This window comes from Tiliqua scincoides, chromosome 1 (genome assembly GCF_035046505.1).
Source record: "Tiliqua scincoides isolate rTilSci1 chromosome 1, rTilSci1.hap2, whole genome shotgun sequence".
Classification (NCBI taxonomy): Eukaryota; Metazoa; Chordata; class Lepidosauria; order Squamata; family Scincidae; genus Tiliqua; species Tiliqua scincoides.
In genome coordinates this window covers 32,105,058-32,131,889 of record NC_089821.1, presented here as the reverse complement: position 1 = coordinate 32,131,889, position 26,832 = coordinate 32,105,058, and the positions used below count along the sequence as shown (strand labels likewise).

At 45.1% G+C, this 26,832-nt stretch overlaps 1 protein-coding gene across 1 annotated transcript in view; it reads right to left on the bottom strand.

Annotated features, from left to right (window-relative positions):
- The window catches only part of PAMR1 (peptidase domain containing associated with muscle regeneration 1), a 77,279-nt gene that overhangs the window by 24,732 nt on the left and 25,715 nt on the right, over positions 1–26,832 (bottom strand). Inside the window, exons 4-6 of the mRNA XM_066635909.1 lie at positions 21,589–21,703; positions 16,831–17,048; positions 12,973–13,080 (exon numbers count right to left, since the gene is read on the bottom strand). Coding sequence (XP_066492006.1) covers positions 12,973–13,080; positions 16,831–17,048; positions 21,589–21,703 — 441 coding nt within the window. The remainder of the gene's footprint in view (positions 1–12,972; positions 13,081–16,830; positions 17,049–21,588; positions 21,704–26,832) is intronic.

Genomic DNA, 26,832 nt, shown 5'->3' with positions numbered 1-26,832 from the left:
AACTTGCAACACTCCCTACATCAAAGGCATCCATATTCCCTTAGTTCATTGCTTCCTATCCTACTATGAATTGCTCATTCACTTACTGAAAAACAAGCTATTTCCCCTGCCAATTGTGAAGGAGAAGAGTGGGTGGCCCAAGAGCTCACATCCATACACAACAACCTGAGAGCCCATTTGGGCCCTAGACAACCAGTTCTCAGTGGCAGTGGTGGTGCAAATAAGTTGACAAACCCCTGCCTGCAAATAGGAGCATCTGTCAAAGGTCCCTGTATTACCGCCAATCCCCCTACAATCTCTTCCCCTCCCCCTAACTGCCAATGGGCTTTCCCCCAGGCCCCTGAGATGACTCTGGGGTCTTTGGGAGAAAGTCCATTGACTGTTTGGAAGGGGACGAATTGCTTCAATAGCAGAAGCACCTCTCCTTTTGCTCCAAGTGTAGAAGAGGGAGGAGGTGACACTATATGATCACCCAAAAAGTTTTGGGAGCCCAGTACACTATGGGGATGATTTACCTCAAGCACCAGCACAAAGTGGTGCTGACCCTGTTAGAGAGTATGGGTGCAATCCTAACCTGCAGTTGTGCTGGCAGAACGACAGAAGCACTGGCGCAACTGTAGGTACACAGGCGGAGCGGCAGCATAACCATCTGGCACACCACGGGCGCTGGCACAAACACCCTCCCAGGCTCTGGGCCGGTGCAACTCAGGAGAAGCGCTGCGCCGACGCAGGACTCCCAGCGCTAGGGCTGTTCCAAGGGTGTGCCAGCCCTGTTTCCCAGGCAGACACGCCCCCCAGATGCTGATGGTCGCTGCGTCAACGACGGAGGTGGCGCAGATTCGAGGAGACCCATAGGAGTCCATGCAAGTGCCTACAGCGGGGAAAACACTCAGCAGCCACAGACCGGCTCAGCCACTGCCCTGGCCAGACAAGATTAGCATATGGCCCAACTCTGGCAACCAATCCCAATGCACCTGCCTCCCCATAAAAGCCCGACACCAGGGCCTACATTCCCACAGAGAACAGGGTGCATGGCCTGGGGTACGTCACCCTGTCCTCTCAAGGGGGGGGCTTAGGTGGTGGGGAGCACTCCTAGCACACACAAACACACAAAAAACACAAACACCCCACCCAGGGCTGGGGCCACCTTTGTGGCGGGGGAATGCTGGTTGCATGCCCGGGTGAGGGCTGTTGCGCCACTTCGTCATGCTGGGTTGTGATGCTCCACAGGCGTGCCAGTGACAATGGCATGCCCATTGCCCCTTGGCATGCGATGACGTTGTCACTGCATGCCAAAGGGATACTCTGGCGGAAAATGGCTGGGTGCCTGACACACCCCAGAGGCTGCTGGAATGCTTGTCTGCACTGTCTCCAGGAGCCCCCATCTCCCTACCCTGATGGTCAGCACCACATCCCCAACAGGGCAGCGTGGCAGGCGATTGGGCATGCCATGCACTTGTATGGTTCCAATTGCACAGTAGGCCAGTTTTGAGGCAAGTGGAAGGCCCTGAAGTCCGAGTTTTACTCAGAGCTGGCCTATCAGGCCCAACATGGCCAGTCCAGGGGCTAACCCTAAGCCCCATTCACTAAAGTGGACCTCTGAGTAGACATGCATAGGATTGGGCTCTTAGGCTGCAATCCTAGGCACTTTCCTGGAAGTAAGCTCCATTGACTAGAACGAGACTTACTTCAGAGTAGACATACCTAGGATTGGGCTCTTAATCCTGGCAGAGATATATATCTGCACCCGTTTTCACATGCTAAGGGCAGGTGAAAAGGGATTCTATGTGCGTACAATGTGCTGTCCAGCCTTGCCAGAGATCCTCCTCATCCTTTCCCCACAAGCATGCCCTCTGCCAGCCAGCGTTTGCAGCTCCTCTCCAGCAATGCACAGTAGCTGCTCAGGGCAGCAGAGAACATACAATTGCATGCCAAGCGCCTTCCCAAAGACACAGAGTATTCTGATACCTGAATTAAACCATATTTAATCGCTTGTTTGCAAACGTAGGTGTTTCTATGTGCACCTAAGGACCCCTCTTAAGTAAGAATTCCTTTTTTGTTCTTACTCCCACAGTTGCTTAGAGTAATTTTACTACATGGAATTCATGTAAGCCATTTTTTGGAATCCATTCACTGCTTCCTCTCCTCGAAGTAGTGCCACACTACATACTACACGCTACAAGTGCACCTGTACAGTATTTTTCCCCCTGTGTAGAAAAAGTAGCTAGGGGGAAGAGGATGTGGAGACTGACAGCCCAATGAGGTGCCAGTCCAGGGGGAGAACACCATGTGTTGACCTGCTGGGAGCTGTGCAGGAAAACAATCGCCTCCTCCTCGTGATACACGAGGGAATGGCCACATGAGCTGCTGAGGCAGCTGCTGCCCCACCACACCGTCCCCATGGGCAGCAGCATGCACATGCCTGTGTACGGCAGCCTGCACATGCCCGCACCAGCACCCTAGTATTGCATCCCCGCCAGCCCTGTGATGAGAGTGTGTGAGGCACCCTGCCAGCAGCCTGCCCCAACACAGGTTCTGACATGGAGACAGCAGTGGCAGCAGCCCTGGGGAGCTAATGCCATCACCATCTCCTCCAGATGCCCAGAGGCCCAGGGTGCCCTGCTGCGGTATGTGGTGGGTGTGGGAGGTGGGCCTGCAGACTGTCCATGCCCCACTCCTGTTCTCCTCCTGGCCGTGACATGACTGGTTGCCAGGGACACTCGGGCTTGGTCGCCTGGCAGGTGCTGCACTGACGCGCCCCAGACACTGCGCCAGCACACCCCAGACGCTGTGTACCTTTTCCCTCCATCTCCTTTGGTGTTTACATCAGCCAACTGCCCCACCACCTTTGGATGCAGCACAACTGTAGCCTCTGGATACGGCCTACACTATGCCAGCACACCTAGGCCACTGCCCTTGGGGTAAATTAGGATTGCGCCCTTAGTTTAATCTCTTTGCACTTACCCATGGTCAAACTAGACATGCACGCAAATGCATAAAGGCATGCTTCCAAGTGACGTTCCTTTTTTACCTTTACGGTCACAATCCTAACCAACTTTCCAGCACTGACATAAAGGCAATGCAACTCCAAGGTAAGGGAACAAACATTGCCTTACCTTGAGGAAGCCTCTATGACTGCCCCCTAAATGCAGGATGCAGTACGTGCCCCACGGGCACAGCTATGCCAGTGCTGGAAAGTTGGTTAGGATTGCACCCTCAAACAGTTAAGTTAGGGAGGATTGCGGAGGAATCCTGGTCAAAATGTCTGCTCCAGAGAGCCAATTTACTGAATGAAAACAGGGTACTGGGGAAAAAATGAATCTTCCTTTCCTAAACCCCCAGTTCTGACTGGGATTCCTTCCCTGCAATGGCAATTTTGAAAAGAAAACAGGAGATTACAGTTCCAAGCACACCTCTAGAGCATGCATTTGTGCACATGTTTAGTTTGGCTCTTGGTATTCCAAACGATAATTCTAGGTAATTGTAGGAAGGAAGCATCCTGAAACCATGCATTTCTGCAACGTTTCTTTCTTTAATACTTACTGTACAAAAATACCTCCAATATCTTAACTTTTCAAAAATTTGTCCCTGGTTTTGGTTTTTGCTTTTTAAAAATTCCACGTTCATTATCCTCTTGGGAACAATCATCTTGATTGCTACTGCTGCCATAGACTGCAAGGAAGTCCCTTTTAAATTGAATCAGCCAATAAAAACAAAGACAGACTGAAGAACTGTCTTACTAAAACCCTGAGCAATGATAGTGGGCAGGAGTCAAGTACAGCCACAATAGAGGAAAACTGAGAGGAGGCTTTCGAAGGTCCAATCCAAAGAAAACTGGGGCTGGCACCAACATTATCTAACACTGGTAGTGATGGCATACAGTACACCACAGTTTCGATCAAGGGAGCCCCCTTCATTAGGATGCAGGATAAATAGCACAGGGCTGGCAACAGAGACTGAGAAATCAAAAAAGAAATGGGACTTGGATCGAGGCAATGAATTCCCTATTCAATACGAGATCCCAGCATTTACTCAAGGACTTGAGCTTGCTAGGCTTTGTTTCAGACAAAGGTGGCAGGAAGTCTCAAAGCAAAAAGGGGTCAAATCCCTTGCTTCAAAGGCCAGCAGGCTCATGGGAGGCCTACTGAGCCAGAATCCTCAGTCCCATGAAAGGAAAATAGCACAAATTTAAAGGGATGGTGGGGCGGGTAGAAGAGCCCAGTCCCAATGAGGCTGAGAAGGGACTCTGTGCCTACAGAAGAGGGGTCAAAAATGCAAACAAGAAAGAAACATTTTAAAGATTTTCAGATCTTGGATTCCTTACTTCTGAGGGGTCAAATCAGAATCCGGGTGGGGTGGACTTGTGATAAAGTACTAAAAAAAATATTCTATTTGGGAGTCTAGTAGCAAGGCTTTGCTTTTATATTCAAAGTTTGATTGACAAATCTGGCATTGGAAAAATGTTCCATTCCCCCCGTCCCCCGGCCTGCAGGTCAGTTTGGCTAACAGCCTTTTCTCATCCTTCCTCAAGCCAGAGAAAGAAGCTTCTGATGTGGGGTCCAGCAGAGGGTGGAGCACAGCAGGGCAGAACCAGGCCAATGGAGAAGGGGGGCAATCCAGGCAAACCAAGCCCTCCCCTTACTCTGGGCTAACCATCTTGCTTTGGTTTGTTGTCAGTTTTCTTCTTTCCTTCCTTTCTTCGGCTGCAGTCGCTTCATGTTGTTGTAGTTTTACGAAATAACTTTCCATCTGACTGGCCACTGCTCCTCTTCGTTCCAGAGGCCTGTCAGGTTTCTGTGTTCATCCTTCTTTCTGCATAGTAGAAAATCAAGCACAGGGCTGATAACTCCCACTCTGTTGCCTTACATCTGGGTGTCTTCTGAGTCCAAGTAAATTGCCATGCCGTCACCACACAAGGCTGTATGCACAGCTCTTTCTCTGTATTCCTTCTTCTCTAGGAGCCACTGACCTTGCAATCTGACACATATCCACTCACCTGGTGAGTAGAACTTTCCTGAAGCCAGCACCATCATGGCCACCTGCACAGCAGTGAGTTAACTACACTCAAAGACTGGCACTTCCAAGGTCAGCTGGCCAATGGAGGGCCCAATCCTATCCAATTTTCCAGTGCAGGAGCAGGCATGCCAATGGGGTGTGTGCAGCATCCTGTGGTGGGGAGGCAGTCACAGAGGTCTCCTCAAGGTAAGGGGACATTTGTTACCTTGGTGCTGCATTGTGGTTATACAGGCATTGGAAAGTTGGATAAGATTGGGTCCTGAAGTGGTTTCCTCAGTCAGCAGATTGGCAGGAGGAACCTGCCACTAGTCTCTATCCACCTACCCCTGCCACGCTGCCTCCCTCTCCCCAGATTTGACAGGGAAAAAGGGAATGGAGGAGAAGTGCAGGTGTGGAGAAGGGAAGAGTGGAGGGCTGTTCTGACACTGGAATCCACCACTCTCCTCTTCATTGGAGTGGTGGGGAGGAGGCTCAATAAGAGAAAAAGCATTTAGGAAGAGAGGCAGCACCTGACATGCCACCTCAGTAGGTCTTGGGTGGAACTGTTTTCCAGGCCACAGCCTGACAATCCTGCCAGTGCCTCTTTTTTAATGATAGAAATTCAGCATTAATAAGTACACCCATGTTGATTGGGAAAGATTCTGAGGTTTTGCCTTTCAGAATGGTTTTATTTTCAGAAAGAGGGGAGGAACTATGTACACCATCCTGAGCTCCTTGGAGGAAGGATGGCATGAACTTGTGAAAAATTTAAAATCACAGAACAGGTCTGTCATCCTGACTTTTTTGTTATTTATTTCCATGCACTCCACATAAATTCCACAACATGATTGAAATAGATTCAAGTCTGCACGGAACAAGCAGCTGCCCAATTCACGTACAGTTGTATTAATGATCAGTGTCAGCAGAGCAATCCAGCTGACCCCCTTTAAATACCAATTCAGCTTACTTATAAGTGATGAAGTGGCTGCTCAGCTGCAGTCATAGCAGTGATTGAAGATGGCCATCTGTGGCTTCCAATTGTTTTAGTTACACCTAGAATTGAGACTGATGAGCTAATTGGGCTGAAAACTATCCCAGCAAATCTGCTTTAACAATAAGATCAGATTAAAGAAAGTAGACAATTCCCTAATCTTTGTGGCCCAAATGTTGGCAAGCCACTACTACAATGAAGAGCCAATTGCCTGTTCATTACAGTGTTAATACTCCACTCACAGATCAGGCCGTCTCTGGAAATTGCATTATATGGCTGTGCTAGCTAGCCAAAGAAAAGGGCAGACATGGAAGTCAGGTGGACAAGGTTCCACACAGGAGTGGTAGGGTAGCAGCTGCAGGAGAGGAAAGACCAGGGCATAAGAAGTCCCAGGCAGGGGAAAAAAGAAGGAGAGCAAAAGTCATAAGCCCCAGGAAACCTTGGAGGATGACTGGGGAGGAAGCAGAAGAGAGGGCCTGGGTCCTTCAGGAACAAATATCATCTTTGCATTCTAGAGGCGTAAGCTTACGGGTGAACCTGAGGGAACACAATGGCTAGTATGGTCCTGGGACCCTATTACAGAAATGCAGAGCCAAGGTGTTTTGCCAAATCCCAATCCACTGGGCCTTGTAAACCAGCCCAATCAATCAGAGTTGCCAATAAGCCAAGTTACAATCCAAAGTCAGGTTCCAGGTAGGTCAGTCCAATCCATCAGGGTATCCAAATCAAAGTCCAAAGCCAAAGTCCAGTCACAATCCAGTCTGATTCCCAATTCCATAAACCAAGTCAGTCAGTCTCCTCTCCTACCTCCAACCTGCACTCCTTCAAAACCCACCAAACCCTTTCTGCCTCAGGTGCTCCCTATATACCTGAGGGATCTCCTTATGCTCTAGTGGCTGCAGCTGTGCAGCACACCTCCAGCTACCACCTGGGCTTTAATCCTGCATTTACTCAGAGCAAGGGACACTGTGGACACCACACCCTATCTCCCCGGTAATATCTTCCGCAATTCCAATACACAAGGGAAGTCAAAGGGTATAAGAGCTAGATTCTGATCACTTCCTACAAGCCCATCTTAGCACAGGTAACATAAGCTCAGACTGAATTTGGTCTTTGTGAGCTGTGGCCTCTCTGGACTGGACACAGAGGGAAAGCAGTTAGCTGATCAAGGCCTGGTGATGACCTGGTTCCCGAACATTGGAGTTCCTCAAGATATTGGCTGCTTCACTGCTTCTGGCAGTCACAACATAGTGTGGGGCTGGTGGGAAACTTTAAGAAACAGGTGAAAAGGGGAAGGGAAGGTGGGAGGACTGTAGGGAAAGATGGCCAAACAACACTATCTCATGGACATTGACTCTAAAGGTACCTCCCACCGGCAGCTAAAGATTCCTCATTGCACTCCCCTTTCCCCAGAGATGGTAATATGCAATAAAACCCTGCACTAACATTCTTATGGGACTTAAGCTGCAATCCTAACCACAATTTCCTGAGAGTAAGCCCCATTGAACAAAATAGAACTTAGTCCTGAGTAGACCTGGTTAGGATTGTACCCTTTGTGTGTTGTCTTTGAACCCTTTGGAGTTGCAAGATGTCATTCCCAAGCCCCTAGATGTAGAACTGCCCCCAAAGGATGAGGCAGCTCCCATCTGACAAGGTCCCACCTCAGAAATCTCAGGTTTTTATATGCATCTAACCTGGCAACCCTAGTCATGGCGCTAAGGATTACTAATACATGATTCTTTGACCTATCACAAACCTACAATTTCCAGAAACGCTTAGGAAAGTCATGATCATTAAATCTGTGTAAGTAGTTTAGTGTAGAAGATTCTGGATCACATTTAAATTATTTAGTCTTAGGCTTTAATCCTATGCACATTTACATGGGAGTAAGTCCCACTGAATTCAACAGGACTTTTATCTGAGTAGGCATGCATATGATTGCAGTGTAAAAAAATCCCTATTTTATTTGGGAAAAAAGACACATTTTCAGTTTTTCATCCAGCACATCAGGGAGACCAGATTTTTTTTTTAAATCAGTGTCATAACTATTAAATTCAGTGAGGAAGTTGCATTAAAATTGAGTTTGGGCCCAATTTTTAAAAGCTCACAAGCACATTCTGAATTCCGAAAGCTCTTACTTTCAACTGTCAGGAAACAATTTCATACTGGCAGGATGTGGCTGGTGAAAAACTACAGCCTTTCTTCATAGAAAGCTCTGAAGAGAAATGTGATTCAAGTATCTTCCTGACTGCATTTTTAAAACCTTCAGGCTGAGATGATTGTCAGTTCATGATTCGGCTCTATGAGACAAAATTAATATAATTTTATGTTGTTATCATTTTCCCAATGTTTGTTGTTGGCAACCTTCAGTCTCGAAAGACTATGGTATCGCGTTCTGATTGGTAGTTCTGGCACAGCGGCTAGTGTGGCTGAAAAGGCCGATTCAGGAGTGACAATCCCTTCTACACTGGGAGCAAGTGTAGTGTGTCCCTGGTCTGTCTTCCTGGCTATGGGCCTTCCTTCATTGTCTCTTTGCCTCAGTCTGTTGGCAAAGTGTCTCTTCAGACTGGGAAAGGCCATGCTTTACAGTCTGCCTCCAAGCAGAATGCTCAGAGGCCAAGGTTTCCCATCTGTTGAGGTTCATTCCTAAGGCTTTCAGATCCCTCTTGCAGATATCCTTGTAGCGCAGCTGTGGTCTACCCATAGGGCGCTTTCCCTGCACAAGTTCTCCATAGAGGAGATCCTCTGGGATCCAACCATCGCCCATTCTCACGACATGACCAAGCTGATGCAGGCGTCTCTGTTTCAACAGCGTACACATGCTGAGGATTCCAGCTCGTTCCAGGACTGTGTTGTTTGGAACTTTGTCCTGCCAGATGATACCGAGGATGTGTCGGAGGCAGCGCATGTGGAAAACGTTCAGCTTCTTCTCCTGTTGTGAGTGAAGAGTCCATGACTCGCTGCAGTACAGAAGTGTACTCAAGACGCAAGCTCTGTAGACCTGGATCTTGGTATGTTCTATCAGCTTCTTGTTGGACTATACTCTCTTTGTGAGTCTGGAAAATGTGGTAGCTGCTTTGCCGATGCGTCTGTTTAGCTCGGTATTGAGAGAAAGACTGTTGGAATCGTTGAGCCAAGGTACACAAAGTCATGGACAACCTCCAGTTTGTGTGCAGATATTGTAATGCAGGGAGGTGAGTCCACTCCTGAACCATGACCTGTGTTTTCTTCAGGCTGATTGTCAGTCCAAAGTCTTGGCAGGCCTTGCTAAAACAGTGCATGAGCTGCTGGAGATCTTTGGCAGAGTGGGCGGTGACAGCTGCATTGTCGGCAAAGAGGAAGTCACGCAGACATTTCAGCTGGACTTTGGACTTTGCTCTCTGTCTGGAGAGGCTGAAGAGCTTTCCGTCTGATCTGGTCCAGAGATAGGTGCCTTCTGTTGCAGTTCCAAAGTTTCCCAATGTATTTTCCAGAAAAATGCTTATGCTTCTTTTGGCAAGGCCAAGGAAAGATTATTAAAATGTTCCCCTGAAGCCAAGATGGGGAAAAAAAAACTTTGCCATAATGTTCTTATATTGTAGAATTTACACTGCAGAGCCAAAATACCCCCACCACCACCACCACTGAATGATTTGGGGATAAATCTATGCACCTGTCAGTGCAGCCTAAAAAAATCATGTAGATATGTACAACAGGAACTGTGAACAATTCAGTAAAATTAAAGGTAAAATCTCCCACAAACTACCCATGCTGCAGGTAAGAATTAAGGATGCAATCAGATGGGGCATGTCAATACAAATGGAAAAGAGAGTGATAAATATAAGTTGACTGACAAGGACTAGAATGCATTGCATATGTGACTGCAGGGTAAATGGGAGGCATAATGTATGTAGTGGTGGATGCATGCATGTGGGGATAAATGTAGTGGCTGTGCATGAGCGTTATCTGTATAAAGTGCATTAAAGAGAATGTTGATTAATTTTGGGAGATCTTTGCATGTATACAATATTGCTTTCATGCATAGGTGACAGGTGATAAAAAACAAAGGACGCCACAGGGTCATTCACTGTCATGTCCTGAACTCCTGTTCAAATTACAACTGCCAGCTACTGGGCATTTGGTACCTGTCATGCCCTCACAAGTGGACGTGTGATGTCGACAAAGTATACAGTCAACCTGGAGGTGCATTATGAATTGAACATGCCTGAGGCTTTTATGACTAACAGGTTCACCTAGACATCAGTACCAGCTGTTGCTGCTGTCTTTCATACTACGATTCAAGGCTAGATCAATAAGAGAGTGAGGGCCCAATCTTATCCAACTTTCCAGCTCCAGTGCAGCCACAATGCAGCCCCAATGTAAGGGAACAAATGTTCCCATACCTTGAGGAGGCCTTTGTGACTGCCTCCCCAACACAGGATGCAGTGTACGCCCCATTGGCACAGCTGCACCGGCACTGGAAAATTGGATAGGATTGGACCCTGAATCTGGAAAAGGTTCAGGATTAATCCATCATTTTACAAAGCCACATCTTCCTGAGTCATACCTAAAAGGACTTCTACTAACTAGATTAGCAAGATGGGCAATTTTTTACCCCTGCACAACCAGCCAAGGAATGTTTCAACTTTGTACAATAACAGCCATTTTTCAATTACTATAGCACAATATTTCATCCTGGCATCCAATCTCATCAACCCTTGCACAGAATGCATGTATTGGCAATGGCAGAATTAAAACCAGATTCTGCTTTTGACAGATCATGCTAGACTTCTTACCCTAAAGTGTTTTAATGGTTCATCCAGTAAAACCATATTCTGTTAGGCACCCAGGATTTGGCCCTGAAAAATGCTGACACATCATGACTAATAAAGTGAGACATCCTTGCCTGGTTTTCTTTATCTAAACCTTCTATCTGTGATAAATCCCACAACTGTCAAAAACTGATAAACATTGGTCAGTCTAATGTGAACAGCACTATGGCAGGTGCATGAATTGCCTACACCACTGATTTTCAACCTTTTTTGTCTCATGGCACACTAACAAAGTACTAAAATGGTCAAGGCACACCATCAATTTTTTGGCAATTGACAAGGTACACTGTGCTGTTGGTGGGGGGCTCACATCCCCCAATGGCTCTACTAGTAAATGGCCCTCACTCAAACTCCCACGGCACACCTGCACACCAGTGTGCCACAGCACAGTGGTTGAAAATGGCTAGCCTACACCGTCACAAATGGGCACTTTGATAAGCACTCAACAACAATATATGGCTTGTTTTCAGAATCAGATATATAAGAAAAATTTGAAAAAAAAACACATAAATATGTTATTGAGGCATCTCCTTTAGAATTGCCCGTGACCACTGATTCTTACAAGAGATACAGGAAAAACAATATTGAATTCTAAAATCTTGTTCTGATCACTCCTTAAAAAAACCAACCAACAAAAACAGCCCATAAGATTTTTCTCCAGTACAAAAATGGCAAAAATGTTATTTCGCTTCCTAGGAATAGTAGAAGGGAGGATATTCTAATTTTATTACATTAAGGGCGCAATCCTAACCAACTTCCCAGCACCAAGGTAAGGGCAATGCATCTCCAAGCTAAGGGAACCAACATTTACTTACTTGGAGGAGGCCTCCGTGACTGCCCCCCAACTGCAAGATGCAGCACATGCCCCACTGGCACAGCTATGCCAATACTGGAAAGTTGGTTAGGATTGCGCCCTAAGTTGCATGCTAAAGCAGAGTTCTCAAACTGTGGGTTCAGGACATAACAGTAGGCTGTGACCTAATTTCTGGTAATTCGTGCAACTGGCAGGGTAAATTAGGCTATGTGCTTCAAGGGTTAAACAAGCTGCAACTTGGCAGGGGACACCATTATAGCCACACAAAGTTTGAGAACCACTGTGCTAAAGAATCAGGTAACACTGATCCACTGGTAACACTATTTTTCACTGAAAATGCAAAACATTCAAAAAAATTCAATCATTCTAGTAACATCTCTCTCTAATTTGAGTTAACCCATTTCTGCCCAGACTACAGGTGTACACATTTGATCCCTGTTGCGTATATGTGGCATTGGGCAGAAATGGCTTTTAATCTTAGTGACTGAAAGCCAGCATACATTTTTAAAACAGGAAATATTTCCTATTTTTGACACATGCTCAGGTTAGGAAGGTCTTTAATAGGGAGAGAATGATCCATATAAGTGGAATAACCACTAAAAGGCCTCTCAGTGCCCCTTGATAAACAGGCATCAGACAATACACCAAGGTGCTCTTTATTGCACATTGCACATAGCAAAATTGCACATGTGGGGGGCCAGCCAGGCCGACACAAAGAGGACTAATAAGAAAGGAAAGCCACCTGTTCACTCACTACATTGGTGGAAATAGCTTTGCACCTTCTTTACAGGATAGGGCCTAGGTAACGAGACTTTTGTACCACTCCATTTTCCTGATAAGATTTTAGATTGTCTAATGAAACTAGTAGGACCCTAAGAAATTAGTACGATATAGTTCTTTGAATTTCAGGCTAGCTGGAAACCAAGTATAGATTGGAGCAATCTCAGTGCCAAAGCAAGGACTTTGACCTTGGATTTGCAATCACTTTTTGTAATTCAGCTTTGTGGAAGTGCTCTAAAAAGTGAACATTCTTTGGGTTGCTTAGGACAGATTTTAAATTGACCGTAGACTATCTGCAAGTATAGGCAAGTAGTACTGTAAATGAAGGGACCAATCCACAGGTTAGAAAATAACTTATGAGTAAATATAACCAGTTATTCATTCTACAACCTAGTAGTTCAACTTCGCTTCAGTAAAAGGCTTCCTAGCATACTTTGCTCAGATCCTTTCAAAGCATCTGTTATTTTAAAGTCATGGTGAGCCAATTATCTTCCTCCATCAGTCTAACTATCTTACATGGGAATCCTACCCAGCATTTAAGCTACTGAAAACACCGAAGTTCTGATCGTGCTTGTACTCACAGCTTTCACAGCGATTCCCAGTAAAACCAGCCAAACAAGCACACCTGTAGCCACCAATTTTATCAAGGACGCAGGTTCCATCATGAAGACATGGAGATGAAGAACAAGCTAAAAAAAAAGAGTATGAGGATTCAGTTTTTTTCATAGAACAATCTCCTTTACCCTTTTATCTCAGTGTAATTACCCAACCTAAGGTACAGACCTAACCTGTGCTGGCAGACCGACAGGCCTGCACTATATCCAGCACATGTTTAATGCAGCCCAAGGTGCAACTTGGAATAAGGGGATTTCAGTCCCCTTACCCCAAGCAACACCCCAGGCAGCCCTATGGGCTACTTAGAACTGTGCCTGTGATTTTGTGGGCGCAAATCTGAGTAGCCCAAGTAACGCTGCCTGGGCCGGAGTTGGGATCTAGCCTGAGCCACTGCAGCCAGCCCCACCCCCTCCCAGGCCCATCTGCTCCCCAGGCCACTCTCTCCTGCCCAGAAATGCCCCCTCCCTGCCTCTGTTCCTCCCTCCCTCCCTCTGCCCTCTCCCACTCCCTATGCTGGTTCACTTCCACCACCACAAACTCACACAGTCCCGCTGCTACTCTGGTTCCGCTGGGCCAGCACACTTCCATGCACTGGTCCAGCCTGCTCCTCAGTAGCCGTGAACATGCTTTATGGTACATTCGCAACACTCGGGAGCTGGTACAAGGGACTTGTGCCGGTTTGGGGGGGGGAGATAGGATTGCGCTGCTAGCTAATAACATGTGTATAGCATGCATTTCATTGAATGTTCCTATGAGGCAAACTGCAACATAGTTGTGAGGCACCGTGAATGAAAAGTTATTCTTAAAATTCTTTTGCTTTCTCAGTCTTTTGGCCCACTATGGGCCCAATCCTATCCAACTTTCCAGCGCGGATGCAGCCACAATGTAGCCCCAAGGTAAAGAACCAAACATTCTTTTACCTTGAGGAGGCCTCTGTGACAGCCCCACCACCTCAGGATGCAGTGCATATCCTGATGGCAGGACTGCACCAGCACTGGGAAAATTGAATAGGATTGGACCCTAAGCCTTTTGCTTTTTTTTACAGTCAACAATATTTGGTCAAACACATAGCAATGAAAGGCAATTGGGCACTGAATAACCTAACCTTCTCAAACATCTCACTCCAGAACCAAAATAAATTTACATTATCCGAGTCTTATATACTATCTGGTCCCTGAGGAAAAGAGCATCTCAGATAGATCAGAATCAACTGTGTGACATAGCCATGACATAGCCCATGATGATTTCAGGAAATCAGAAATAAAGCAATAGAGCAGGAGCATGGGAGAAAGCAAACTCTGTAACTGGAGAGTAGCAATTACAGCGGCAGAGCCTATGGAGATCAAACACCTGCGAAATGTCAGTGAAGCGATCTTGGTGCACAGTGAGCTACTGGAAAAGGCTTTTAACAGAGGTGATGCAAGGACAACACACCCAGCAATAAAAATATCAGGAAGAAAAAGAATTCTCCTAAAGATTATCTGTGCAATATATACCTCACACACTAGTGGGTAAAGCACCAGCCTTTTCTGCATTTTTCTTATTCAGCTGTAAAGGCTCCAATAGCTTGATCCTGAACATGGACACTCAGGTGTTAGTCCTGTTGACCTTAAAGGGCCTCCCAGTAAGAATTCTTAGGGCGGTTGTCCTAGAATATAACCACTGCCTTTTGGCCACTGTACCATCTTTAAGTGCTTAAACATGTTCTTAACAACATGCACAAAAGGAACAGTCAAGCAAACTCTGTTCATCTTGTTACAGCGATCTCCACTACCTCTCCAGGTTTTTGTACAGGGAAGAATTTCACACTGGTGTATTTTGCGAAATTTGGGACTGCCAGACCTCTCCATCCCACAGCCTGGTCATCAAGTCTGCACCTTCTTCGCTCCCCATGCAAATCACATTCTTTCCCATAAACAGTGTCCGTGGCCAGGTTAACGCTTTGCAAAAGAGAGCGTTTTAAAAGCTTTTCAGTTCAGTTGCACATTGGGCCAGGACGGACTCACAATAAGGCACACACAATAAAGCTTCCTTCTAAAACTGTAAGCCCTCTGCATCACACTCTGCATTTATTACCGCAGTAGCAACCACCCCAATCTCTAAATAATTACTGCTAAAAATGGGGCGGAAAGAAAAGTAGATGGCAGCGTTGGAATACTAAGTGACCCCTGCTGAGCAGAGGAAACAAGCCCCATTCATCCAACCCCGTAAGGAATATGTTAGTCCCATGAATGTGGGAGGCCTCTTGCTGCAACATACCCCACACCAAGTTCAATTTCATGGAGCCGACTTCTGTTTCTTTGCGGCCCTTTCATTACCACAGCACTGCTTCTAGCAGTCCTAGGGACTGAACTGTTTGTACTTTATATAATAAGGAGAGAAACCATTATGTTTGTAGCAGATCAAGCAGAAAGCAAGGCTTCCCATTTGAAGCAGTATGGTCCACTGGACTGAGAGCTCAACTTGGACAGAAGGCAAATCCCTAACATTCAAGGCACATCCCTATCTAGAACAACCTTAGATTCCTTCCACTCTCCCCTCCATAAAGGTGGATGCTATGCAACATGACAGGCACTCACCAGAATGGACAGAGACAAGATGAAGTAGATCTTTGTTCTTCATGGGCAAAATGAAGTCACAAAATGGCTCCTGGTGCAAGCTCTCCTACCTGAAGTCTAATCTCTCTCATTTACAGGAGATAAACCCCCTGCTGGTTCAGAATAATGATCCTTATACAGATTGTATGACACTCTTCTAGAATGGAGGCGAAGAACTTTCATGGACACCCATAGTAGAGGAAGCAAATTGGGGCCACCACACCACTTCTGACATGGGTATTTATCTGTGCAAATGGAGAGTTTGACTCATCATGGACACTAAGAACACTCTCCATTTGTGTGGGTATACCCTTGATTGCCCCTCCCCCCGCCCAAACAGTCAAAACAAACAAAAAAACCCACCCTCTTGGCCTGAACTAGCTATGCCAGGGGTGTCAAACTCTTTTCATGTAATGGGACGAATATTCATGGAACCTGCTAAAGGTCAGAAGTTTCATTATTAAGCAGGAAGTGACATCGTTAAATAGACGATGGCCAGAAATAAGCACTTTCTTTTCACATAGAAACTCATCAGCTGCAAATGACAGAAAAGAAAACGTGCAAATCTTGTTCATAGTTTCAAGATATGAGAGAGCCCAATTATCATGTTGGGAGAGCCCAGTTATAACAGGGGCCGCATAAATTGCTTCTGGGGGTGCATCTTGCTCGCAAACCTTACGTATGACACTTTTGAGCTATAAGCTCCATTTATACAGAAAAAATATATGCAGTATATCGGAGACAAGCCAAATGGGCTGGAGCCAAATTGTACCCATTTGTCATCTCAATCATATACTGATCCCAATGCACTAAAGTTCCAGCTTCCGAAAAAAACCAATTGCGGCACTAGGACTAGTAAACAGCGTAAACTAGGGGGTGATGTAATGAAATGAAAGAGCTACTTAAATGCCTCCAAGAGTAACAGCACAGTTAAGATGATGCTTCATTGGACCAGCAATGTCAATCTGGTTTCGTCTTCCTTCATTAAAGATGAAATTGTTTAGAGAAACTTCAAATTAGCAAGGCATATGCGGACTTTGTAGCTTCCCTTTCCCTACATGTATAAGTATCATTGCAAATCATTATAATTATTAACAACAAAATATTCATATGCCACTTTTCAGCCAAAAAGAAAGCATATTTAGTGGCACACAGAAGGATGAATGAATCATGACATCAAGTTATTGATCCTGAGAAAGTATGTTCCTTCTTTTTCATTCCATTTACCTGTGATCTCTTCAAAGATGGCATGAAACCCATCAAAGTTCTTTGAACCATCTGAATGGAAAAGAACATGGAGCGAGGGCCCTGTACTTCGGATTGGAGGAGGCCTGTCATTCCCACAGAAACGTTTAATTATCCTGCTATCAACACTCTCCCCATCTCGGACCTCCACATAGTCATACTGGCACATGTAGTCAAACTCCAGACTCAACATAGCAAACCTTGGACAAAGGAAAAAAAAGAACAGACAAAATCTATCAGGCACCAGACTTCGATTTCTCTCACAGTACTGAATTTCTAACTTACTTCTGCATCCCTTAAACCTGAAGAATTCCTTCCACTTAAGAATTCACCCATTTTTACATTCAAAAAATGACTGTACAGCTCAATTAAATCCTTCTCCCCCACTAGCGCAGCCATGCTGAGAAGGCACACTCCACAACAGCCAGATTCACCTCTCTAGCAGCCTCCCTGCCCTAATCCTCCCCCTCTCAGACCAGTTTTGCCACCTCTCTGCCCCATTTTACCCTCCTGCCTCCCACACTAGCTTACTTGCTCTGGCAGGTAGGCAGTGATCTGGCAATCCTCACATTAAGGCTCCAACCTTCCCACCCACAGCATGCTGCTCTGCGCAATGCTGAAGTATGCTTCATGGCTGCTTTACAGCAGTCAGCACTTGCAGAATGTGCATTCCACCAGCAGAGTGGCCCAAGAGGACTGGACTGCCCATCAGCCTCCATGTATAAAGTAATAATACAGGTGGGACCTCGGTATCCACTGATTTGACTCACCACTGATAGCGAGGTCCAACTTTAAATGCCTTGTAACATGGTAAAAAGCACCAAAATCCAATTTCTTACCTTCACACTGTTAAATAATTATATTTTTCCACTAGATTCCATTATTCATCCCATCTAGTGGCTGAATGTGGCAAAGTGTCTATAATAATGCATCCTGGAGTGAAAATGGAGCAGCAAGAAACCTGGAAGTGGGTCTTTAAAGCTATTTTTCCACTGATTTGGTATCCACTGATTTTTTTATCCACTGAGGGTTCTAGAACGGAACCCCAGTGGATAACGAGGCATGACCTGTAATATATATTACACAGGTTGCAATCCTAACCAATTTTCCAGCCCTGGCCTAGCCGCAGCGCAGTCCCAAGGTAAGGTGCCCTTACAATGAGGAGGCCCCCTTGACTGCCTCCCCACTGCAGGATGCAGTGCATGCCACACTGGCACAGCTACATCAGTGCTGGAAAGTTGGTTAGAATTGCGCCCACAGTGACAATAAACTGTTAGATGTGGCTAACAGAATGTTTAGAAAAGGTTGGTCTAGTTTTATTCACTGAGACATCAGAAAATGCCCCAATTACACATAAGAAATTTTGGGTCTGGTAGGCTTAAGCAGCAACAGAATGGTACTGTGATCACTTATATAGGATTTCATTTATGGGTGTACCTATACAATTTGGACCAGTTCCCTGAATTTTGCAGATTTTAAAACTCAAATTCAATTGCGTTGCCCTTCGTTGGAAATTATCTCCTATAAATGAAGCACTAACCACAATATTAGTGTTATTAAAAGTTGTTAACAAACACTTGTCCACTGATCTGGGATGCACATCTACTGCAGCTGGAAAAATAATTGTTTCAAAACACAATTCCGCTTTACTGTAGTTCTAAGGAAAACGAGTACGACAAGTTGCATTTCAGTGGTTCTTTTGTAAGTTACATGGAACATGGGGACCTGATCCATAACAAATTGAAAGGAAATTGTACTGCAAAACATCCACAGAGAACAAACAACCAGGCAACTTAGACTCCTTTGTCAAAACACGACTGAAGCCTTTTTAGAGCAGCGTTCCATATCTCAGGATAGGAGTTCTCTTTTTCTGCCCTATGAAATTAGAGCAGTTTATAAAGCATGTTCCATTTTTTTGTGCAACCACAGACCATAGTTGCCATAATTACATTTGTAACTGAATGCAGGCCAGGAAAGACATACCTCTCTCCAGCATCTGGTGTGGGATTTTCCTGCTATGTCTTTCCCCTTGCCTTCCTTCCCTACTGACACACATATCTGGCTCTGAATCCATTGCAGATCTTCATCATTCCTTCCCCATGGTTTCCTCCCCTTGTTTTGGACAGGTTTTCACCGTCTTTAACTGTTTTTCCCAGGAACATGGCATCTTGGTCCATTCTGAAACTGAAATTTTAAACTGTCTGCCATCAGTGGTAGACTGGGGGGGGTTGTGGGGGGGCAAAAACCCCAGGCGCCACGTCTGTGGGCTCTGTGGCGCCACATCTGTGCCACATTGCCGCTTCCACCCACCCACTGGAGCTGTTCCGTGGGCCAGTGAAGCCCCGTGCTGTGTCCCCAGGTGCTTTCAAAAGCTTTCAGAGGCCTCTGGAGCACCCTTAAACAATACTTCCAGTTTTATCAGAAAACCCCAAGTACTGTTTAACAGAGCTCCAGAGGCCTCAGAAGGCTTTTGGAGTGCCTGGGAACGCTGTGCAAGGTTCAGTACAGCTAGGTCTTATCTGTTGGGTGGGGAGCTGGGGGGCAGCGTGTTGCGGTCCTGTGCGCAGGGGTCAGGTCTGCAACTGTTTGTCACAGCACAAACACTGACATTGATTTCAAGTAAGTATTGCCAGTTGCAGTTGTCTGTAGTTCTTAAAGCTAGCAAAGAAAATCATGGTGGTTTTCCTCTGAAATGCAAACGATCTGGTATGGTAGGATATGAAATGCAGCAACTGTTACCCTGCACATGCCTGATCTCATCTGATCTTGGAAACTAAGCAAGGTCAGGCCTGGTTAGTACATGGATGGGAGACCGCCTGGGAAGACTGGGTGCTGTAGGCTTATACCATAGTCTTTCGAGACTGAAGGTTGCCAGCCAACCAAACTGAGGAAAAAGCCATATTTGAATTTCTTTTGCCTTTAATCTGGCATGGGGAGGGGGAGTATAGAAGAACAACACAGCTATGTGCTGCTCAGTTTGAGCCCCACTGTTTAATCAAGGAGCAAATTTTAATTTGCGATTAAAGTTTTAATTGAATAAGCTACCATTTAAATCAAAACAAGCTTCTAGTTCTAGTAGAGACTCATGAGTAGCTTAATTAGAGATAGCACAACTAATCAATAGTGAACTTACATTTTATAAATACATGGATGTACAAACTGTTATTTTAAAAAATCTTATAAAATAGAAAATACACAGTGCAGTCTGGATAGTGGCACAGGCCAGGTGATGTAAAAGGATAGTTGTTTTAAAAGTTATATTCCTAGTGATCAAGTCTTCAGTAAAGAAAGGACATTGTAATAGGTCTGAATTCAGATCCCTGCCCCTTCCCTTTGTGAACAAGCGATCAGTGAGAATTCAGCTCCCTTTACAACCTTTTCCCTCTGACTAGTTCATGCTCAATATTTTATGTTCTTGAATTTGCTACAGTGAGTGTGAGTGGGAAACAGCGAATGGTGGCTTCTTTAGTTTTAGTGCTCAGGCTGGGAGAACCACACACAGTAGTGTCACTATGGGGCTGTGGACCTCACCAGATGACACCCTCAGAGTGGGGACACCCAAGCTGGCCATGGAGCAGGTTCAGTAAAGGCATGCGGGCAGCCAAGGCAAGAGGCTTTTTCGCAGTGTCAGCTTCATGTGCCCTCCAACATCTCTGTGAGCGCACGCCCTCACTGCTGCCACCCATGCATATGCTATGCGCAGAGTCCCTGCCCACAGGGTTGAGGGGCTGATCTGGATTTGGACCAAAGGCTTGGGGAGAGGTGGCTTGAATTCTTTGCCCTGTGTTAGTTTGTTACCAAAAATCCTCCCTGAGCCGCTATTTGCCTTGGGGTTGTTTGCCAGTGTTGTTTTCTTCACTTTCAGAAGGAAACTGCAACTTCAGGAGCAATTTTTGGTGAGAAATGGCACTGGGGAATAAGGATTGAAAAACCCCCTACCTGCATCATGGTCCTGATCATCCCCTCCCGTCTTCCCGACTGCTATTTAAATAGGAAAACACATACACAGGACACAATTACATATTTAACACCTGAGCATTTTTTAATGTGACACGGAAAGTGTTTGTAAATGGGTACAATGCCATCTGCAGGACACCAGGGGGGCAGCATACTGTCCAGGAGGCAGATGACTACCTCAGACCTTTACTTTTGTTCTCTATGACCTGTGAGGGGTACCCTCCCTTGTTTCCTTCCCCCCCCATCTCTTTTTCTCTTCCTGATCTCCCAAGGTACATGACCTCCCAAGGTTTTCATGAGCCTGACCAGCTACATGGATTCCACCACGCCATGAGTTCTCACACACCCAAGCAAATGGATTGGCTCTAGGACTGCCTGCTCCAAAGTCTAGGATGCGTACTACCAACAGAGAGGTATATGTTTTAAACTGTAAGTAAAGTGTTTTCTTTCAACCCTTTTACTCCCTCCACTCTTGCTTACTTATTTGCAGCAAACTAGCAGGGGCTGGTGGGGGGGGGGGTGAATCAGAAAAAGGACCTTCAACCACATGATGCTGTACACCCACAGCTGTTTTCCAACTCAAAGGAGGAAGGCATTTTTAGATCAAGTCTATGTTCTGATTAATGCTGAGTGCTGTAGGGAGGAGACAAAGTCCATCAGAAGTTATTTTGGGTTGCAGTGCTGAAATATTAGTCTGATACCTAAGCATTTTTTCTATTTATTATGACTCCCGTAAGCTTACATCACACAGGGTAAAAAATGTCAGAATACAAACCGTCTCACCTTAACTCAACAACAAACCCAGGTTTGGCATGTATAGTCCACTCACAATGAGCATTCAGTGGATAACTCTCCAACAAAATTTGACCCTTTGAAGCCTGAAGAACCTGCCCACATCCTGTAAGAAGAGGAGAAAAAAGTCCATTACAGTCTGTAAAAAAAGAGCTTCATATGGTCTCAGATCTGCGAGGAAGCTGGCCTGCTACAGTAGCTTTTTGGCTTGTGGTTCTGCTTACCACTAAGGAGTGCAGGGCTACAGCTGCTGCAGAAGCATGTTTTGGTACGCACAGGACACTTTCCATTCTAGTGTGAGCCTAAACATGATGATGCTAATTTTCTGCATGACTTTCTATATTTAAAAGATTTCAGAGATTTCGGAGTGTGTTTGGTTTTCTGTATTACTGTACCTAGATGTGGATGCCACGTGGGTGGGTAGACCTGGGCTCCAAAGACTTTTCCAGCTGTCTCCACCCTCCCTCCCCTGCTCTGTTCCACCCCCTCCCCCTTTGCAAAGGGGCCCAAAAGAAACTTTGTACCCCCTGGTAATATTCCTCTTGGAGGCCCTGGTGCCTGCCTGTGTTACCTATCAATATACTGGGTAGCACATTGGGGAGCCAGAAAAAAGAGTTTAACATGAAATTTCAATTTGTTTCACAACTGGTGTTAAAAGTATTATCATGCATTAGCTTGCTTGCACAGCTGCTGTTCATTCAATGAGGCTTGAGAACGAGATGTTCCTTGTGGACTGTGATCCACTGGTGATTCATACATACATACACAGGTATTTATATACCACCCTTCTCTGTTTTTAGAAAGCATTCAAGATGGTTTACATGAGCAGGCTAGTCTAAACTATCACTTTTCTATGGGGTTTTTGCACTATGTTCTGTGAAGATTCACAGACCCCCTCAGTCACTAGATGCTGCTTTCACAGTGGGGTTATATTTTCTAGCTGCATGCCTTCAACCTTCAGCAGGAATTGTAGATCATAAGCCTGGACAGATCCTCAAGGTTGTTTCCATTCTTGCCTTCGCACACTCCCCTGTACTCTCACTGTGGTAATCAGCTCACTAGTGACACTGTCCTGCCACAACATTGTGGCTGCACTGGTGCTGGAAAGTCGGATAGGATTGGGCCCTAAGGCTGCAATCCTATGCACAGTTACCTGGGAGTAAGTTCCACTAAACCCTATGGAACTTAGTTTTGAGTCGACATGCATAGTTTTATGCTGTGAAAAACAAGCGCTTGTCCCATCCAGAAATATGGATTATCCTGTTTAGCTCTTTAGGCAGTACTAGCAGCTCAACAATCAGACCTCCTGCCCACAGAAGGAGTGGATGCCATTTTGATACTGAAGTTTTGGCTCAGTCTTGGTGCAGGATAGCTTTACATTAAAAACAAAATCCGACTTACATGCAGCCACAAAGACCCAATACGTGGCAATACTGCTTCCCCACATACTCAGCCTCTAAGCAATTTTCAGGAGCATTTAGTAGGCCAGTGTGGCTTTGTGAACATGGTGGTCAGTTTTCATGTGTGTAGAGATGGTGCAAATGTGTACAGATGTAATTGTGGCACAATAAGAAATTATTGTACCACATTGAGCAACATACAAAATGCCATAACCTGGTATCTCCTGTTTCCTACAAGTCTTCACAGAGTTAAAATTTGCCCATTCTGAAAAAAACCCTTTTTGCCACTTTACCCTCAATTAAGTACACACTGATGAAACAGAAAACAAGCTGGGAAGGGTTCATCATAAGTGTTTCATTCCACACCAGGGCTTGTTGGTTCCTGGTGTGAATGGCTAGAGAATTAATTATTTTGCCCCCATGGCTGTCATTAGGATGCCTGAGGGATATGCCAGGATCTGCTGCAATGTACATGATAATGTGGCTTCCCACACTGCAGAGAGGAACCTAACACTGCTTCTGGCTCCTACCTCAAAACAACCTGAGACAAAGCTGCAGGAAACCTTCAGAAGGCTTGACAAGGTCCTTGAATCACCTCAGAGAACATTCCCCTTTTCATTACAAGGGGGCTTTTGAGTTTCCTTTGTCGCTATTGCCTTTGACAAGGAACGAAGTGGCACATAGAGATGGAGGCGTGCAAGGAATACTGAATGCACCTTTCTCTGGAGAACAGTACAGGCTGAACTTTTAGAACCCTCTTGCCAAGGAAACAGGACTGGCCAACATAGCAGGTGGTCCAAAAAGAGCCATTCAGAGGGTGCCTCCGAAACAGTGGCCTCATATTTGCCTCAAGACTTCTTTACATGAAGTATATCTGTGTTCAGCCACCCCATGAAGCAATGATCAGGCAATCAGCCCCACCATCTTCAGTCAAAAGGATCTCTTTATCTCTGGAAGCCTCAAGAGAAACAGAAACCGGGAACTTTCTCAAAAATAATGTACACCCAAATGCTAATCCTGAAAAATCCTTGCTTTGTTCTGAAGAGGTAGAAAAAAAAAGAGAGCGAAGAGAATCTGTTCTGGAAGATTGTCAATGTCACTGTTCATTTTGTGTCTGAAAAGGAGGCAAAACTGTTTTCTGGGACACATAAAGATACTTGTTTAAGGCCAAAAATGTAGTGAAGGAACAGTAACAGGATCCTTTCAATAACTTTAATTCCCATTACACGTTAATACTAGTGCCATTCTTCCTTTAGCACTACTTCAAACCCTGAGGTATCCTCAGGATACAGTGCCTTTCACTTAGGAAGCCTGATATTATGGATGCTTCTAGTAAATCAGCAGAACTAAGTGCCCAATCTTATCCAGTTTTCAAGTGCAGATGCAGCTGGGCCAGTGGGGTATGTGCTGCATCCTGTGAGCAATCACAGAGGCCTCATCAAGGTATGGAAACATTTGTTCTTCTACCTCAGGGGTGCCCATACCCCGGCCCGGGAGCCACTTACAGCCCTCAAAGACTCCCAATCCGGCCCACAGGTGGCCCCCAGTCTCCAATGGGCCTTTGGCCCTCTGGAGACTTGCTGGAGCCCATGCAAGTGTTTTCAATGTGAGGGCAACTGTTTGACCTCTAGCATGAGCTGTGGGACAAGGGCTTCCTCCACTGCTTGCTGTTTCATATCTGTAATGCAGCAGAGGCAGTGAAGGAAAGGCTGGACTTTCTTTGTATAGGGCCTTTTATAGGCCTTGAGCTATTGCAAGACCTTTATCCATTCATATAAGTTCCATCTCTAATATATTAATTTATGTAAATGCATGTACGTTTATTCAAATTTGAAATGTAAATTAATTCTTTTTTATTCCCAGCCCCTGACACAGTGTCAGAGAGATGATGTGGCCTTCCTGCCCAAAAGTTTGGACACCCCTGTTCTACCTCAAGGATGCATTGTGGCTGCACTGGTGCTGGAAAGTCGGATAGGATTCGGTCCTAAGGCTGCAATCCTATGCACAGTTACCTGGGAGTAAGTTCCACTGAACTCAATGGAACTTAGTTTTGAGTAGACATGCATAGTTTTATGTTGCGAAAAACAAGAGCAATGAGAAATATTTACCTCAATATTTAGAAACAAACTAAGCTAAGGAAACTAGAATTTTGATATCTCTCAATTCTTCCTCTCAACATGCCCTCCATTTGTACAGTTTTGTCTCTCCCCACCCACATATCAAAATGATATTGTAGAGTTGAAGCGTGCAGAATGGAGCAACCACAAAGATAAATAATGGAATAATTATGGATAGAATACTTTTCCTATAACTGAAGGTCAAAGCATCTCAGATTATTTTTAGACAAAAGACGACTAAGGAGGCCATGATCAAGGTTTAATAAAAGTGATATATTTTCCACCAAGACTGTTAAATCCTGCAAGAAACTCAGGAGATAATGACAGGAAAGAAAAGAAAATGCCTAAACATTTACAGCCAAATGGAAAGTATCTAACTGCAAAACTAATAATTTTTTACATCATCCAAAATCCTTAGGTTAAAAAAAAAACTGAGAGCAAAAGCAGATTTTTAAAGAGGTTGGTATACAGCCTGGTTTGCAGCCAGGCTAAGACAGTTTGGGTTTCAGCTGATTGAAGGAAATGGGATAAAGCTGAAGGAAATGGGATAAAGCTGGTTTACATCCAAGTATTTGGCTTCACTGGATTGAGGACTGTATTGCTCAGAGATTTGCTTCCCACTTTGGGTTGCTGCTACCTTTTAATCAACTGGGCTTCAAGTTGAACAGCTGCAGAACCAGCAGAACAGAAAAGCTCTGCTTTCTACAACGCAGAGACTCAGCAATGAGTCACATGTGGCACCCTTTCTCTGCACCATTATCTATCACACGGTACATCACACACAGACCCACACGTCATGATAAAATTAAGGAAATACAAAATTGGGGTTTGAAGCATTTCATGTATTCAGCCCATATTCCTAAATGTACACAAACATTATGGGCACTCTCTGTTGCTATACTTTAAGACTAAACTAAACATTATATTTATAAATGCTCTTTCATCCTCTGGCTTCAGCAACTACTATCCAATACAAACTGTGATGTAGGCAAAAGCAAAATTTCATCAGTTGTGTGCCCACTTTTGAATCATGCTTTCTTATTGATTTATTTTTAATGATCAGATTCTCCTATTAAACAATCAATATGTTAGGAATGGTGGGAAAGGAATATTTTTTAAAATCTGTATGTTTCTTGTTTTTTTTTTCCCTTCAGGAGCTTCTGAGCACCACCTACTGGTTAGGTTGAAGTAGTACACTACACTGCATACCACAAGAGAGATTTTTAAAAATGTGGATTCCCCTATAGCAGGCGTGTCCAAAGTTTTTGGCAGGAGGGCCACATCATCTCTCTGACACTGTGTCAGGGGCCGCAGAAAAAAAGAATTAATTTACCTTTAAAATTTGAATACATTTACATAAATATACATAAAAGAATATATTAAAGATTAATTTATATGAATGAATGAAGGTCTTGCAATAGCTCAAGACCAGGGGTCAGCAACCTGCGGCTCTTTCAGCTGTCTGCTGTGGCTCCTCCAGGGGAAAGTGGCAAAACGGTTAACAGGAGGCACCTCTGTTGGGAGGGCAGGCTGCTTTCCTCCGCCCCCTGAGCTCACTGCCCTCCTCTCCCTTCACCCCCACCTGCCCCACATTGGTTTCCCTTTTCAATTTTGCCCGCTCTGCAGGCTTAAGCTCCCTGTTTTTCCCTTCCCCAACTCTCCAGCAGGATCAGCCAATCAGCATCCAGCAGGCTCCTGGCTTTTTCTGTTGGAATGGC